Raw genomic sequence first — 14,687 nt, forward strand, 5'->3', positions numbered from 1 at the left:
AGACGCTCAATAAGAAACGTACGTACATCCTCCGAAGCCCCAATCTGATACACTCCATGACGGACGTTAAGCCAATAGGCAATGAGAGTCAACTATTGTGACATTAGTCTCCAATTCCGGCTGATTATGTGACGTATCTTTAGAGCGTGATTGCACGCGCCAGTGAATCTCACTTATACGCCCATTACCTCGTGGTCGGCCTCTTTTTGAATCGACCATGTGCCAGGAGTGTGGACGGTCGGATTGAATGAAGATTGACGTTCTTCAATTAATCTACAAATTGTAATTTTCGCCGATCAGAATAGGAAATAGTGTCGATACAAAATGCCATAATGGTTAATACTGTTTCGATATTCTTTTAGCACATTGAGTATTCATATAACTATGTGAAGCCTGTGACACTAGCAGTACCGGGCCATATAGATGTAATTGACGAAAACAATGCAGGAGATGCCCGTGATTTCACGGGGTCCCTATGTATGTAAGCATGTCCTTCTTTCAAACGCAGCAAACCATGTGATTACATATTGTATTTTATTTAATTCCCTAGCCTAGTCAATTGTTTAGTTAATTAAAATAATATCAAGAAAAATAATTTGCTGACTGGTTATAAAAAGGTTCATTGTTGGAATTTGAAATGTTTGATCGTCTCTCCGTTTTTAAAGGACAATATTAGGAATACAGAAAGGGTTTCTAGCAAGTTTCAGATGACACCATAATTTATACAATGAGGTTTAGCGAGTTTCATGAAAAATCATATTTACATGTAAAAGAAAAGGGTTTAAGATCAGTTTTATCATATTCTCAAAAACGGGTCTTTTTGTGAATATTTAAACGGCCATCCCATTGATAGGGTCACGTGACCTGATTCAAAGATATCTTTTTCTTAATTAATATACAATGTAGCTTTCAGGGAAATCCCGTACACGTCATTTTATAAATATAGCCTTCAGGGAAATCCCGTACACGTCATTTTATAAATATAGCCTTCAGGGGAATCCCGTACACGTCATTTTAAAAATATAGTCTTCAGGGGAATCCCGTACACTTCTATCTTTATAAACAGTAATTAGATGAAAGATACTCGAAAAGTTTAGCATATACTTAGTTATCTTTTAACATCAAAAATGATTACTTCAATCTGCACGATTGTTCTACTTAGCAGAGCTGTACGGATTGAACAATGTAATACATGTAGATCATTGCAGAATATTTAAAACAATTTTGTGACGATGAACAATTTCATAGTTACCCCACGGACTTATCTAATCTAATTCCGTGGTGACCATCCACAATATTATTTTTTCTCTTCCTATTTTCTATTACACAAGTTAATTATTGTATAACACTGAATGTGTTGCATAACAACAACTTATGTCAAAGTGATATAACAATACATGATGGCTTCTGTGTATGATGAAACACAGTATTGTTAACAGTGTCCCTCCATTTCAGTGTTACCGTGGCTGTTGACAAACGTATTACTTTAAAACGAGAGTTTCATCGGTTTTTTATTGTCTAAAGTAAACATTGACTGGCACGTACAAATAATCACATTTCAGAAATATTCAGGCTATGATTTCAGTGTATAAAAATATCATGTCATGTCATTCTTACAGAATAATTAACAACTTTGTTTTAAATGGTTTGAACCATTCTTTGAATTGTGATCCAGAAGATATAATACACAAGACTATGAATCCCAAAGTCATATCATAGGACGCGTGGTATTTGTTTGGTTTTATTTCGTTTATATAGTTTAGCGTCTTATAAACAACCAAAGTCAATTAAGGACGTGCCTCCATGCATGAGATATACCAAAGTCCTGAAACATGGTAGTTGTTATCCCCTGCTTAACGTTCAGCACTGAGGGTAATGGCAACAACTGGTTCACCCGTTGTTAGTATAATGTGACCGGGCGGAATGCTGTGCTGGTTGTCTACGGCATGGTATTCCAGCGAGGTAGCACTCTACAGTCGGCTTCAGATCCGCGCTATCACAAGGAGGCAAATACACCAACATACCAAACCATTGGTCATATGTAATTGTGTGGAAACGATCAGATGTGTGCATGCACGCGTGTATTTTAAATCGCCCGACGCAGCAAAATCATCCAAGATCAGTTAAACACAGTTCAATCGTTTTCTTTAGCAATACAGAAAAGCCATTTGTAAGAAGGTTGCATGTTCATGGTCGATGTAAATGTAGCACAAACACGCGTGTGTGTCTTTTGCTAAATAATGCATGGTTATTAACACACACAAATTGTAGTTGTATCGCCGACATGACAGAATCGGCCAGAGTGACCGTGAAAGTATCACATAGTTTAGAGACAGCTGGTAGTCTTAATTTGGAGGTGTGTTCCAATGGTAGTTCAGAGACCAATCTGGGAGGTGTCGGCATTTCCTTGGAGGGAAGGAGAGTCCAAGTTTGAATGACGTCGAAAGACCCGTTTTTAGCTCACCATGGTCCTTCGCAGGTGAGCTTATGCCATACGTCCGTCCGTCAACTTTTCCTTTAAAACGCTACTTGTCCTGAACAGCCAAGTAGATTTTGTCCAAAGTTGTTCAGAAGCATCCTTGGGAGAAGGGGAACAAATTTTGTATAAATGGTGGGTCTGGCCCCCCTGGGGGCTGAGGAGCGGGGCCCAATAGGGGAAATATAGCAAATTCTTTAAAACCCTTCTTCTTCTGTAGGAATGAAAGGATTTGATCCATATTTGGTCTGAAGCATTCTTGGGGGAAGGGATACACATTTTGTATAAATGGTGGGTCTGGCCTCCCTGGGGGCTGAGGGACAGGGCCCAATAGGGAAAACATAGCAAATTCCTTAAAATCCTTCTTCTGTAGCAATGAAAGGATTTGTTCCATATTTGGTCTGAAGCATCCTTGGGTGAAGGGGAACCAATTTTGTATAAGCGGTGGGTCTCACCCCCCTTGGGACTGAGGGGCGGTGCCAAAAAGGGGAAATATAGCAAATTATTCTTTAAAATTCTTCTCCTTCTGTAGGAATGAAAGGATTTGGTCCATATTTGGTGTGGAGCATCCTTGGGTAAAGAGGAACCAATTTGTATAATCGGTTGGTGTGGCCCCCTGGGACCTGAGAGGCGGGGCCCAATAGGGGAAATAGAGGTAAAACCTTTATAATCCTTCTTCTACCATAGGGATTAAGGGATGTAATCCTAATTTAGTCCGGAGCATCCTTTGGGCAAAAGGGACTCAAATTCTTATAAACAGTGAGTGTGGCCCCCCTGGAGGCAGAAGGGAGGAAGGGCCCAATAGGGGAAATATAGCAAATTCTTTAAAGTCCTTCTCCTTCTGTAGGAATGAGAGGATTTTGTCCAATTTGGTATGAAGCATCCTTGGGTGAAGGGGAACCAATTTTATATAAACTGTGTGTCTGACCCCCTGGAGGCAGCGAGACGCGGCACAATAGGGGAAATAGAGGTAAAACCTTTAAAATTCTTCTTCTGCCATAGGGATTAAGGGATTTTATCCTAATTTAGTCTGGAGCATCCTTGGGCCAAGGGGACTCAATTTTCTATAAGCAGTGGGTGTGGTATCCAAGGGGGCAGAAGGGCAGGGCCCAATAGGAGAAATAGAGATAAACCTTTAAAATCCTTCTTCTACCATAGGGATTAAGGGATTTCTTCTCAATATGGTCTGGAGGATCTTAGGCAAAAGGGACCCAATTTTGTATAAACAGTGAGTATGCCCCCCCTCCCCCCCCCTTAGGGACAGAAGGGCAGGGCCCAATAGGGAAAACATAGCAAATTCTTCAAATACCTTCTTCTGTACGAATGACAGGATTTTATCCTTATTTAGTCTGGAGCATCCTTGGGCCAAGGGGACTCAATTTTGTATAAACGGTGGGTCTGACCCCCTAGGGGCATAGTGCTGGGGCTCTGTTTTAAGTTTGTTCTCGCTATATCTCAAGTACTGGATGGACCTTTCTGAAATTTCATATATATTTACAGCACCTACATGTACCATGGAGTGCTATATCTTTACTTCATACCAATTATTTTAAACATATTCAGGTGAGCGATACAGGCCCTCTGGGCCTCTTGTTTATTATTTCTCAAGCTGGAGAGAGGTTGTTTCTGACACAAAGAGAACATGTGTTAATCTGCCAATGATTCTACACATCAGGTACTTCGTTTTCTTCACAGCTATCACACCAAAATGTATAGAAGTCGTAAAGACACAGTAAAGTTAAAGTCTTTCGTATTGTCGGTATGATATGTATATATTCTAAGCAGCTGTTACGTCATGCAATGGACGTTGTTCGCCTGGAATATTTTGCTACTGGTTGAACAAAAAGGCGATCGAAAAAAAGTATTGATCGTTTTGTATAGAATCGTATAATATTACGCAGAACGTTGAAATAATATTTGTTTAAATAAACCTGGTATCGTGAGTGTATCTTGTCAAAATAATACCTTGTGTAATATAGCACTGCACCTGGACAATGGCGCCGCCTCCTGTAGCGCAAGACCATTAAATGTGTCGGCCACTATATATAGTAATCGGCATGTTGCCGTGTGCTAACATGGGGAGCTCATGCGAACCCTAACGTGCTCTGTCTAATTACAAGAATAAAGTAAAAAACCAAAACCAAGTAGGAGATATTGCAATATGGCCAGACTACAACCATTCAACATGTTCCCTGTCATTGGCAGCGAAAGTCAATAATGCCCAAAGATTTATGACAAAAAATATCTACGTCACTGCCGTATATCATAACAGATGATAGGGCGCGTGACGTTTTTATTTCGACACCATTGTAATTGGTTCGAGAGCTACGGCTGCTGCACTCCTCTGTCCTTTGGTACCAATCATCTGGTGATAACCAATTTGTTCGGTCCTGATACCAAGCCACCTCACCGTCTGTGGTCTTTGCTACTGCTGCCCAAAAACACACCTATCTGTTTGAAGAGATTAGTATAGATGTGGTTCTGCTCACGATCAGCTGATTGGTCTAACATTGGTTAATCTCACTTTATGGGTTGGGTTTATATTCTATTGTGGTTAAGGAAGCGTAGATATTTGTCACTTTGTTGAGTAGTATCGGTTCTATCAGCTAGGTGTAAGCTGACGTATGATGTTCTCACAATGTGCTCTGAGATAACGTAGACCGCTCACAAAGTGCAATATTGGCGAACGTGGGCTGTTATCACAGTAATGTGTGACAAACATGTGTTCTTCTCACCAATTAGTGGGCTAATGTATATCATGTTCTTAAAATGTGCTTTGGGCTAAGGTACAGTGTTCCCACGATGTGGTATGGTGTTCACAAACTGCAGTAACGGCTAACGTGGGCCGGTATGACATGTCGTGAAATGGGCTAACATGAGATGGTCTCACAGTGTGGCGCGAGCTTATATTAATGTATAACATGTTCTCCAGTTCCCACAATGTGTTGTGGGCTAACGTGCAGGCTGTTCACAAAGTGCAATATGGACTATCGTGAGCTATTATCATAGTGATAAATGGGCTTAAATTAGATGTTCTAAAAATTTGGTCTCGGCTAAACGTTCTCAAATAATTGAACTCTCACATACATTATGTATGTGTTTCAGGTCACTTTTGCATACAGAATAAATTGTCACATATAATTTCATTTCATTTCATGTGTGTGGACCCATTAGTACAAGGCTCAATTCCCATACATGTGTGTGGACCCATTAGTACAAGGCTCAATTCCCATACATGTGTGTGGACCCATTAGTACAAGGCTCAATTCCCATACATGTGTGTGGACCCATTAGTACAAGGCTCAATTCCCATACATGTTTGTGGACCCATTAGTACAAGGCTCGATTCCCATACATGTTTGTGGACCCATTAATACAAGGCTCGATTCCCATACATGTGTGTGGACCCATTAGTACAAGGCTCAATTCCCATACATGTGTGTGGACCCATTAGTACAAGGCTCAATTCCCATACATGTGTGTGGACCCATTAGTACAAGGCTCAATTCCCATACATGTGTGTGGACCCATTAGTACAAGGCTCAATTCCCATACATGTGTGTGGACCCATTAGTACAAGGCTCAATTCCCATACATGTGTGTGGACCCATTAGTACAAGGCTCAATTCCCATACATGTGTGTGGACCCATTAGTACAAGGCTCAATTCCCATACATGTGTGTGGACCCATTAGTACAAGGCTCAATTCCCATTTATGTTTGTGTACCCATTAGTACAAGGCTCAATTCCCATACATGTGTGTGGACCCATTAGTACAAGGCTCAATTCCCATAAATGTTTATGTAATCCCGTTTTTTCGTTAAATTCAACACTTTAAGATATTTTCAGAAGTTTTCTGGACTTTTTGTTACATGGTTCAAATCTTACTGTTTGTTCGGATTCTTTTTCACAAAAAATAATTATCACAGGGGCCATAAAGCCTTTGACGTGCCCGTATGAAAGATAGGAGTTAAAATATAGAATATTTTTTTTTATTTCCCACATTAGGCAGTGTATGCACCTGTAAAAACATTCTCCAGATACTAATCTCAAGGGACTTCTCACAATGGTCATGGATGTCTCACTTTTTATATGATATATATGTACCAGTCATACATGTAGCCAAGTCATGTTCAAAATTCTATCATTCCTCACTCTATTCCTTTTTTATCAATTGACTTTTCTGAACATTCTACCGACTCTTATCGTTTGTTATTTTTTCCCCCAGTATGACTATAAGGTGATTTTCAAATGATAAACTCGACAAATATAACTAGTGATACACCTGCATCATCTCAACTAGAAATGCCATTTTGACAATTTCTACGATCATACCAAGAAAATTATATTAACTTTGCGGATATTTTAAATATGCGTTTTCCACAAAAGTAACAATTACTACATGTATCGAGATAATGAACGTTTATGTGTAAAGTTGATATGTCTGACATTGTTTAGGATTGATCTCGTATCGTTTAGTAGCCTTCGAGGAAAACTGATAAGCATCATCATGTTCGCTGTTGTCTTCAATAATCGATCGCACTGCTGTTTTTCTGGCGATAATAATAATGAATGTGTGTAATTATACCCCCGTAACGAAGTTAGGGGGTATACTGGAATCACCCTGTCTGGATGTCTGGATGTCTGTCGTCCTCAGTAACTTGTCCGAAAAACTCCTCTTTAATTAACAGTGCCCCTTTGTGCGAAATACTTGTCCATGTGTAACTCCTCCTTAACTAACAGGTGGATTTCATTGAAATCTTGCATGAATGATCGGTATCTTATGTTGTTGTGCACTGGCATTTTAATTTTGGATTTGGACTCTTTTTGATGGAGTTTTGTGCGAAATACTTGTTTATTTTTTTGTTATTTTATATTTTTGTTTTTGATAAAATAGTGATTACCATAACTCATTACTGGTGGGAGACTATATTGATTTGCATAAGTAAGCCTTTAGCGTATAGTTCTGGTTTATATAGCAGCGGGGTATTAGTAAGCCTTTGGCTTACAGTTCTAGTTTTCACTGAGTATAGAAAAATAAATATCGTTCTTTCACAAAAGCAATCTAGTTAAGATTTCATCTGGGCCGTAATTCTAGATAGAACAAAATGAAACACGAACGCCGACGGGTTTCCCAGCCGTACGTTGTTTCGTAGAATACATGTAGTCGCTATGTTTCCGGGTCCGCCAATGCAAAGCGCCCGTGGGTTTAATTTCGCTCCAGTGACACAAACTTTAATGGGTTGGGTTTGATATAATTACAGGTTGTCTTGGACTGCCAACTTGTCACGTGTGGCGGGTATCTCCGAGTAGACTAATACCTCTGTCCCCACGGCAGCCACTCTTTAATTGAATGTCTCCCAACAATTGTTTTAAGGACCATTTTTTTGATTGAAATTGCTGAGAAATCACGTCCATTTTCACAAGTAAATTACTAGTCTTCTTCCTATAATGTTGATAATATGTAATTACGACCAGTTGTGTATCCCCTATACAAGATCATCTAATTATTCGCTAGAAATCGTGAGTAATTTTTCTGTCGAAATATTCCGATGTTTTAATCTTGCCTCTCGAAGACAAGATAAATTTTCGTTGTCATTTCAGTAATTGCATTATGGGATTGCTAGTAGATTGAATCTCCAATATCTCCATCAAGGGGACTAAAGGATGGCCTGATTCGCATTCCTCCCAAGTAATAAGAGGTCTTGAACGAATACTTGAATGAGGTCTAGCTTGTATCGCCTCAGGGGAACGCTGTTCTTTACAGAAATAATTCCTCACAGGTTCTGTCCAGCAGAAGTCTCCCTACCGATCTCATTTTTAACTCATTTGTAAGAGATGTTCATTTTTCATTTTTTTTCAATGATCTATTAAATAGGTGTTGTATGCCTACATTTGCCAACACACAAGAACAACGTATTAAGGGATATGAAAAAACGTTATTAACCCAAACAGCTTATAACAGAAGGAGACGACTCATAAAATTATATTATGTGTCTTATTACAAACACTTGTGTTGTATTCGAAATCGAAATATGTAAAAACATTATTTTACTCAAAAGCATCATGGCATACAGCTCTTTTCTCGATGGCAGTAAGCAAAACTATAATGAATTAAAATAAATGTGTAAAACTTCATGTACAGTGTAGTACCAGTTCAGATGCAATATACAAGTACAATTTCTCTTATATATATGGGCCACGGGGTAACTCCATATATAACAAGGTGTACGGGGCTCCGATGTCATACATAAAATCCGTCAACGAGTCACTTGTGTTAATTTTTTTTATCGATTTTGCCAATCTTTTGTGAGATCAAGGTGAGCAAGGGTTGCTTTTTAAAATAAGAGTCCCTGTACAGTAGGGAACACGAAGAAGTGTAACAAAAGGGGACGGAAGGCTTCGGAGGGTGATGCTTTACATTCCTTTCAGAGAGTATATATGGTTCTCAAAATCATGTCAAAATGCCCTTATTCCACAGTTTCGATATTCTTCACTTATCTTAAACATTATGGCAAAATACAAGCGGCAGTCTAAATTTTCCATTTGCTTATTGTCAAAGAAGATTACATTCAATTGAATTTGTCACTTTTATTTTACTTAGACCTATGATTGTGATTTTTTCACGATTACTATGGAAACATGACGATTAAAAAAAGTGAGAAAACAGAATGGAATGATATGAGTTATTCAAAGTGGACAATTTCTGTCAACTTCACTTACAGTGTGACGTGATCCCATTCAAGTAACATGTATGATAATAAATAGATGGTTAGTTTTGCATTGTACACACTACCAAAAACAGTTTATATGTATATAATAGAGCAAGCGTCAATTGCAGTACCGGTACATCAAGACTATGAACAGAATAATAATTTGATTTAAATGTAGATAGCTCATTATATTGCACTCTGACAAAACAGTTGATTTATGTTCTTTCACAAAGAGACAAAAACACTTAGGGAATATGAAATATTTGAATTTACGTAGGAAAATCGATGATGAGTTACGTCACAGAAAAAAAAAAGAACACAGAGGATTTGGCGATAAGTATCCGCGAGACTTCATGGAAAAACTCCAATGCATTTTACGGATATTCATATTCGCCCCATATGTGACGTAATTAATTATTCTAACCAAAGATAAAATATAGACATAGACATGAGTTCCATTAAGATGAAAAAGATAAGAAATATGACGTTCCTCGCGTACACGTACCGTTATGTTTGTGTCTAGAGGAGGACACGAGGCGCTAAGGTTTTAGTTACTGCGCAAAAACTGCATTACAATAGAGTTAACGGCTGCTGACGTATAGACTTTTGCGCAAACATTGACAGGCGCTTCATACACAGCAATATATTGCAGAATTGAAATCATATACAAAAGATGTATATCTAAATTAAAATAGAAGGCGCTTTGGTTTGGAATCATCAAGAGACTGAAATAGAAATGTTCGTATTTGGTAAAATATTTCTGTTATCATAATTCCTTTGAGTGTTACATTGAATAATAACGCAGGAAATGTCTTTTTCAACATTTATTTATGAACAGTGTTATTTTTTAAGTGTAGATACACATGTTTTTGCTCTGCAATGAAAACGTTCAGCTGAGGATGGATATCGACCTCCTCCAAAACCTGATCCTGAGGCACGCTCGCTATGAACCAAAAATTCAATCAGGTCGTTTTGTATGTTTGTAAAAATGTAATTATGTATCATTATCTGGGATCGGAAATAATAACAGTTTACATTTTTTAAGGTGAGTTTTGTTCTATTTTGATAAATAGTAGCTGAAATGATCTACATAGCCATATAAAATATATTTTTGCATACTTATAACACTATTCTCCTTTGTGTGTCTCTTCAGGGATAAGAAAACCATGGATGGTAAAAATGCCTATCGACGCCGGTCGGTCTTTGGAAAGAGCCGTCAGAAACCAAAGGACAGCCTTATGCGCCACCAGAGCATGTCCCTACCACCGAACATCCGCCTCAACCGACAGAACTCTACACATGTGCAAGCCACTAACTCCAACTCCAACTCCAAACAGAAGTTTCCGTGGACCACCAAGGATCGAACCCCGTCCGAGGACGCTGAAGACAGGCTGAGTACCATTAGTTCTAAAGAGGAGTCGCATAGCCATGGCAGTGACAGGCGGAAGTCGGGCGTCACCGGAAACGGAAATAACAAGAAACAGGACTCGCAGTGTCAGACTGACAATGGTATGTTTGAGGAATACTTGGCGCGCTCTCGCAGCGATCGGGTCGGAAGTTCACTCAGAAGTCGAGCATCAACTGGGAGAAATTCTGAAGGAGCTCAAAGATGTGGGTCCGATAGCTCGATAAATAGCGATGAAATATTTCTGTCGTTGCCTCCAAATAACGCACATGAGAGACGGGGGATGTACAAAACATCTCCTATACATGGCGACAGGAGTCCGCTTCTAAACGAAAGCGTAACACCAGACAAATGTTACGGAAATAGCCTTGTGGCAACACTAGAACCGTACGGTCATACTATCATGTCAGATTATCAAAGACAAGACGTACCTCCTCGAGTGAAAAGTGTTAGCCCATACAATACAGTATATGACAATGCACATTCAAATCCCGATCATCGCATTGAATGTAGCGCTAATACTTTTCTTCATCCTAGTCCTAAGCCTCTCAGAGGTTCATCTGATCCTGTATTTCAACCACGTTTTTCAAATGGCCCCTTCTTAACAGCCACTGTCTCTGCGCCTTTAGGATCTACCTACCAGTTGAAACCGGACGAAAGTTCTCTCTATGGACGTCGCCATAGTGACAACAGTGCCCTCATTATGATCAGTAACCCGGAAACGGTTGTTTCAAATCCGCAAAGGCGGTACACGACACCGAATCGTCGACCTTTGCCACAATGTGACCAAACACAGACCGAGGCTTGTGAACCACTGTTAGAAAGGGACTCTTCAGACCTTTGTAATTCTTCGCCTGTTTATTTTTCCCATTCTGATTGTATCAGAGATAGTAGACTCTTACCTCCTGACAGAAAGGCTGATTACATCAAATTGCCGCCAGAAAAACACGTCTCATCTAGTGCCTTGACTCCGATCCCTGCAGGGGCGCCAGGTTTGAACTCCTACAGGCCCACCAGTAGCGCTACCTCCCCATCTCCAGATAGTACCATGTCGACAGGTTTAGGCAAACTCGAGGAGGAGGAAGTTTCCATGATATCATTTCATTCTTACCTAAAAAGTCGCGGAGTAGACTTGGATATGTCTTCCGTACAGTCAAGTGACGTATAAAATACGTAATCAAACACATCCTTTTTAGTTTGTTCGGAGTTATTTTCCCTCCGGAAAACTTATGTGTTTTTTTCTAAAAGAATCTTTTAATTAATGAGTATTTTACTCGACAGGAACACAAACATTTTTCAAAGGTGCAATTCAATGCAAAGTTGCAAAAATGCAGAATGTTTTCCCGAAGCATGTTATGTAAAAACTAATCTAATAAAATTAAGCATCAAAAACAGGTTAAGCTCATAAAATCACTGAGAGCTGCGAATGACTTTCTAAGATTTGAAAAATTCTCTGTTGACAAGGGCGAGGTAACTTAAGATGTCGTGGGACTTTGTGTGACGAATTGCTTTGCAGAGAATACATGTGTAATGCCCCATTCGTTGTTATTTCCAAGAAGAAAAACTCACTCTTGAGTTAATGGCAATGCGTGCATTTGTATTGATTTCACGTAATGATTTTCTAAATGTTTTATCAAAAGAAATTGAATATGAGAGGAGAATAAAATAGCAGATTAGTTGTTGTAGCTGATGACTGAATGACTTAGAACCTATGAAAGCCTTCCCTGTTTACATGTAGTGAACGATACCTTGTGTTGTCGTGCTAAATTTCAATGTGCCATTAAATTCTATTTCCTTTTCAATGACTTTCTCAAATTACCTATCTATTGGAGTTGATTTTAAAATGTTTATTTCTTATTTTTTATTACGTTTAAAGCAGGTTATTTTTCCTGGACTGAACTATAAATACATTATAATCTGAATTGTTTTCATCAAACTTCTTCCTCATTATATGATGAATTTCTCACAGAATGTTCGGGCATACGAGAGTAATCAAATCTTTTTTATACACTGAAGAAGTCGAAACATGTCAGGCTCAACTTGATGGATTAACACTAATTGAGGATTGGGGACACATCAACCTGAGCAATTTTTGATAAGAGATTGACGTGGAAATTTCCACTGAAGTGACGTCTAAAATCATTGACGTTCCACTTCTTCTATCAATCCGCCATTTTGTCTTCACATCCTTTATTGCTCATTTGGGACTGAGCGATTGCTGTTCTTGGCGTTCTTGTAAAACAGTTCGCATATCATTTTAAAATAATCTCAAATCCTATGAGCGCCAAACAGTCTCATGATGCCAAAGCTTTGTAATAAAACTGGGATTCTACTGGAAACAAACATGCAGGTGATCACGATTGTACGGATTTTAAGCTGGTTACATAAGTACATGCGTACTGATAAAGTTATCTAGGCCACTGAACAAAAACGGCGAGACAATGATATGAACAGACAATCATATACATATTTTCCAAGTGGCAACGACAAAAGACAAAATGAATTAAAAACTGACCAAATAAGAAAGATAACGTACATGTATTCAAAATACAGTATGAGGTGTCAACGATTGACAACAGACAATACACAAACAAACTACATTTGTATCGGTAAGATATGAAGCCGCTACATGGACGATTAAAAATGAGATCCCTCTGGTTTTTATCAATATTTAAAAAAATAATTATTCTGGTATGTAGGAAGTTCCCAATTTTTCATTCATTTCACATGTGGAAGAAAATGCTTATGACAAGTTCTAGAATATCAATCAAACAGATAGTTTTATACTTATTTTGGCCCGTTATGTAAGTAGCCGTATTTGGTTTAACCATAACTGCCTTTCTTTATATTGATATGGCTTTATAACGGAAAGGTAATGACGCTGTTATTGATTGGGTGAATCAATGTAAGTTGTTTACTAATTAAGCTTTACAGCACATTAGTCTGAGATACACGTTGTAAAGCCCCAGACTTATACAAATTATGTCATATAATATAAATAAAAACAACACAATAAACTGCTGTCAACGATATAACGGGGTGAAAACACTCAGTGATTGTTCTGTACTATTTGATAACAATATTTCTGATAATTCCATTAAGCTTGTGCTTCTAACAAAATATTTTGTAAAATATTTCTTTCACAATTTTGCAAATATCATAATTTGATATAACGTTTATTTCGTATTATATATCTTGTAGTTGATAAAACTGAAACAATCCCTGTCTACACTTAACAATTGAATGTCTCTCCGTTTCGATTTGAAGATACTCTGATGATAGTTGATTGCATTTTCTTCCAAGCTTTGATAAATTACGTACAACTACATAGAAGTGTAAGGAATATTCTTAAAATAGATACTCACAACAGTTTATTCCTTTTAGAGAAGATCTTATCACATATCAACAATTCTCTGCTAAATTATTTCATAATCATTACTTTGCACCCGTCCTTAAATGTTCTTGGCTTGGTTCTTACCATAGCTGTTAATAGGACGTAAAAAAACCCACCAAACAAACAAAAATTGCTGTTGCAAGGATGTGAAAACCCAAACAAACAAAACAAAAATGCATTGCAATTACCACAGACTCTGCTTCAACAATTGTCAACCCTTCCGTAAGGTAAAGCTGAGAAAGACTGGATTTAAAAGTAAAACCGTCCTATAAACCACACATAGAAAAGAGTCACTGGTTTTCTTACTAAGTCGTCGGGATGTGATTATGAAGTTTACAAAATGCAACATGTTTCTTCAATATTAGCCTATTTTGGAAATATTAAAGTCAGTAATGTATGTCAATCATGCTTCTTAGGGGGCACGGTAAGACGCTGGGATCGTGGCCGAAGCGTTGCGGGTTCGAGTCACGGCAAAGCACTGTGTTATATCTTTGAGTAAGATACTTTACTCCACTTGTTCCAGTCTACTCAGCTGTAAATGAGTACCTGGTTGGGCAGTGCTAGAATTGTTGAATGTTAGCTGTGAGCACCAAAATGGAAGCACTGGATGTATGCTTCCTAGCGAGTTGAGAAAGATGTTGGCTGGTTGCAAAGGCCCTATAACCACGGATACTAATTTGTGAACCGCTTTGAGGCGAC

General features: G+C 38.5%; 1 protein-coding gene across 1 annotated transcript in view; it reads left to right on the forward strand.

Moving 5' to 3' along the window:
- The window catches only part of LOC110452574 (metabotropic glutamate receptor 1-like), a 113,300-nt gene extending 100,904 nt beyond the window's left edge, over nucleotides 1-12,396 (forward strand). Inside the window, exon 8 of the mRNA XM_021501184.1 lies at nucleotides 10,343-12,396. Coding sequence (XP_021356859.1) covers nucleotides 10,343-11,762 — 1,420 coding nt within the window. The 3' untranslated portion in view covers nucleotides 11,763-12,396. The remainder of the gene's footprint in view (nucleotides 1-10,342) is intronic.
- The last annotated feature ends 2,291 nt before the right edge of the window (nucleotides 12,397-14,687 follow it).

Source organism: Mizuhopecten yessoensis, unplaced genomic scaffold (genome assembly GCF_002113885.1).
Source record: "Mizuhopecten yessoensis strain PY_sf001 unplaced genomic scaffold, ASM211388v2 scaffold6727, whole genome shotgun sequence".
Lineage (NCBI taxonomy): Eukaryota > Metazoa > Mollusca > Bivalvia > Pectinida > Pectinidae > Mizuhopecten > Mizuhopecten yessoensis.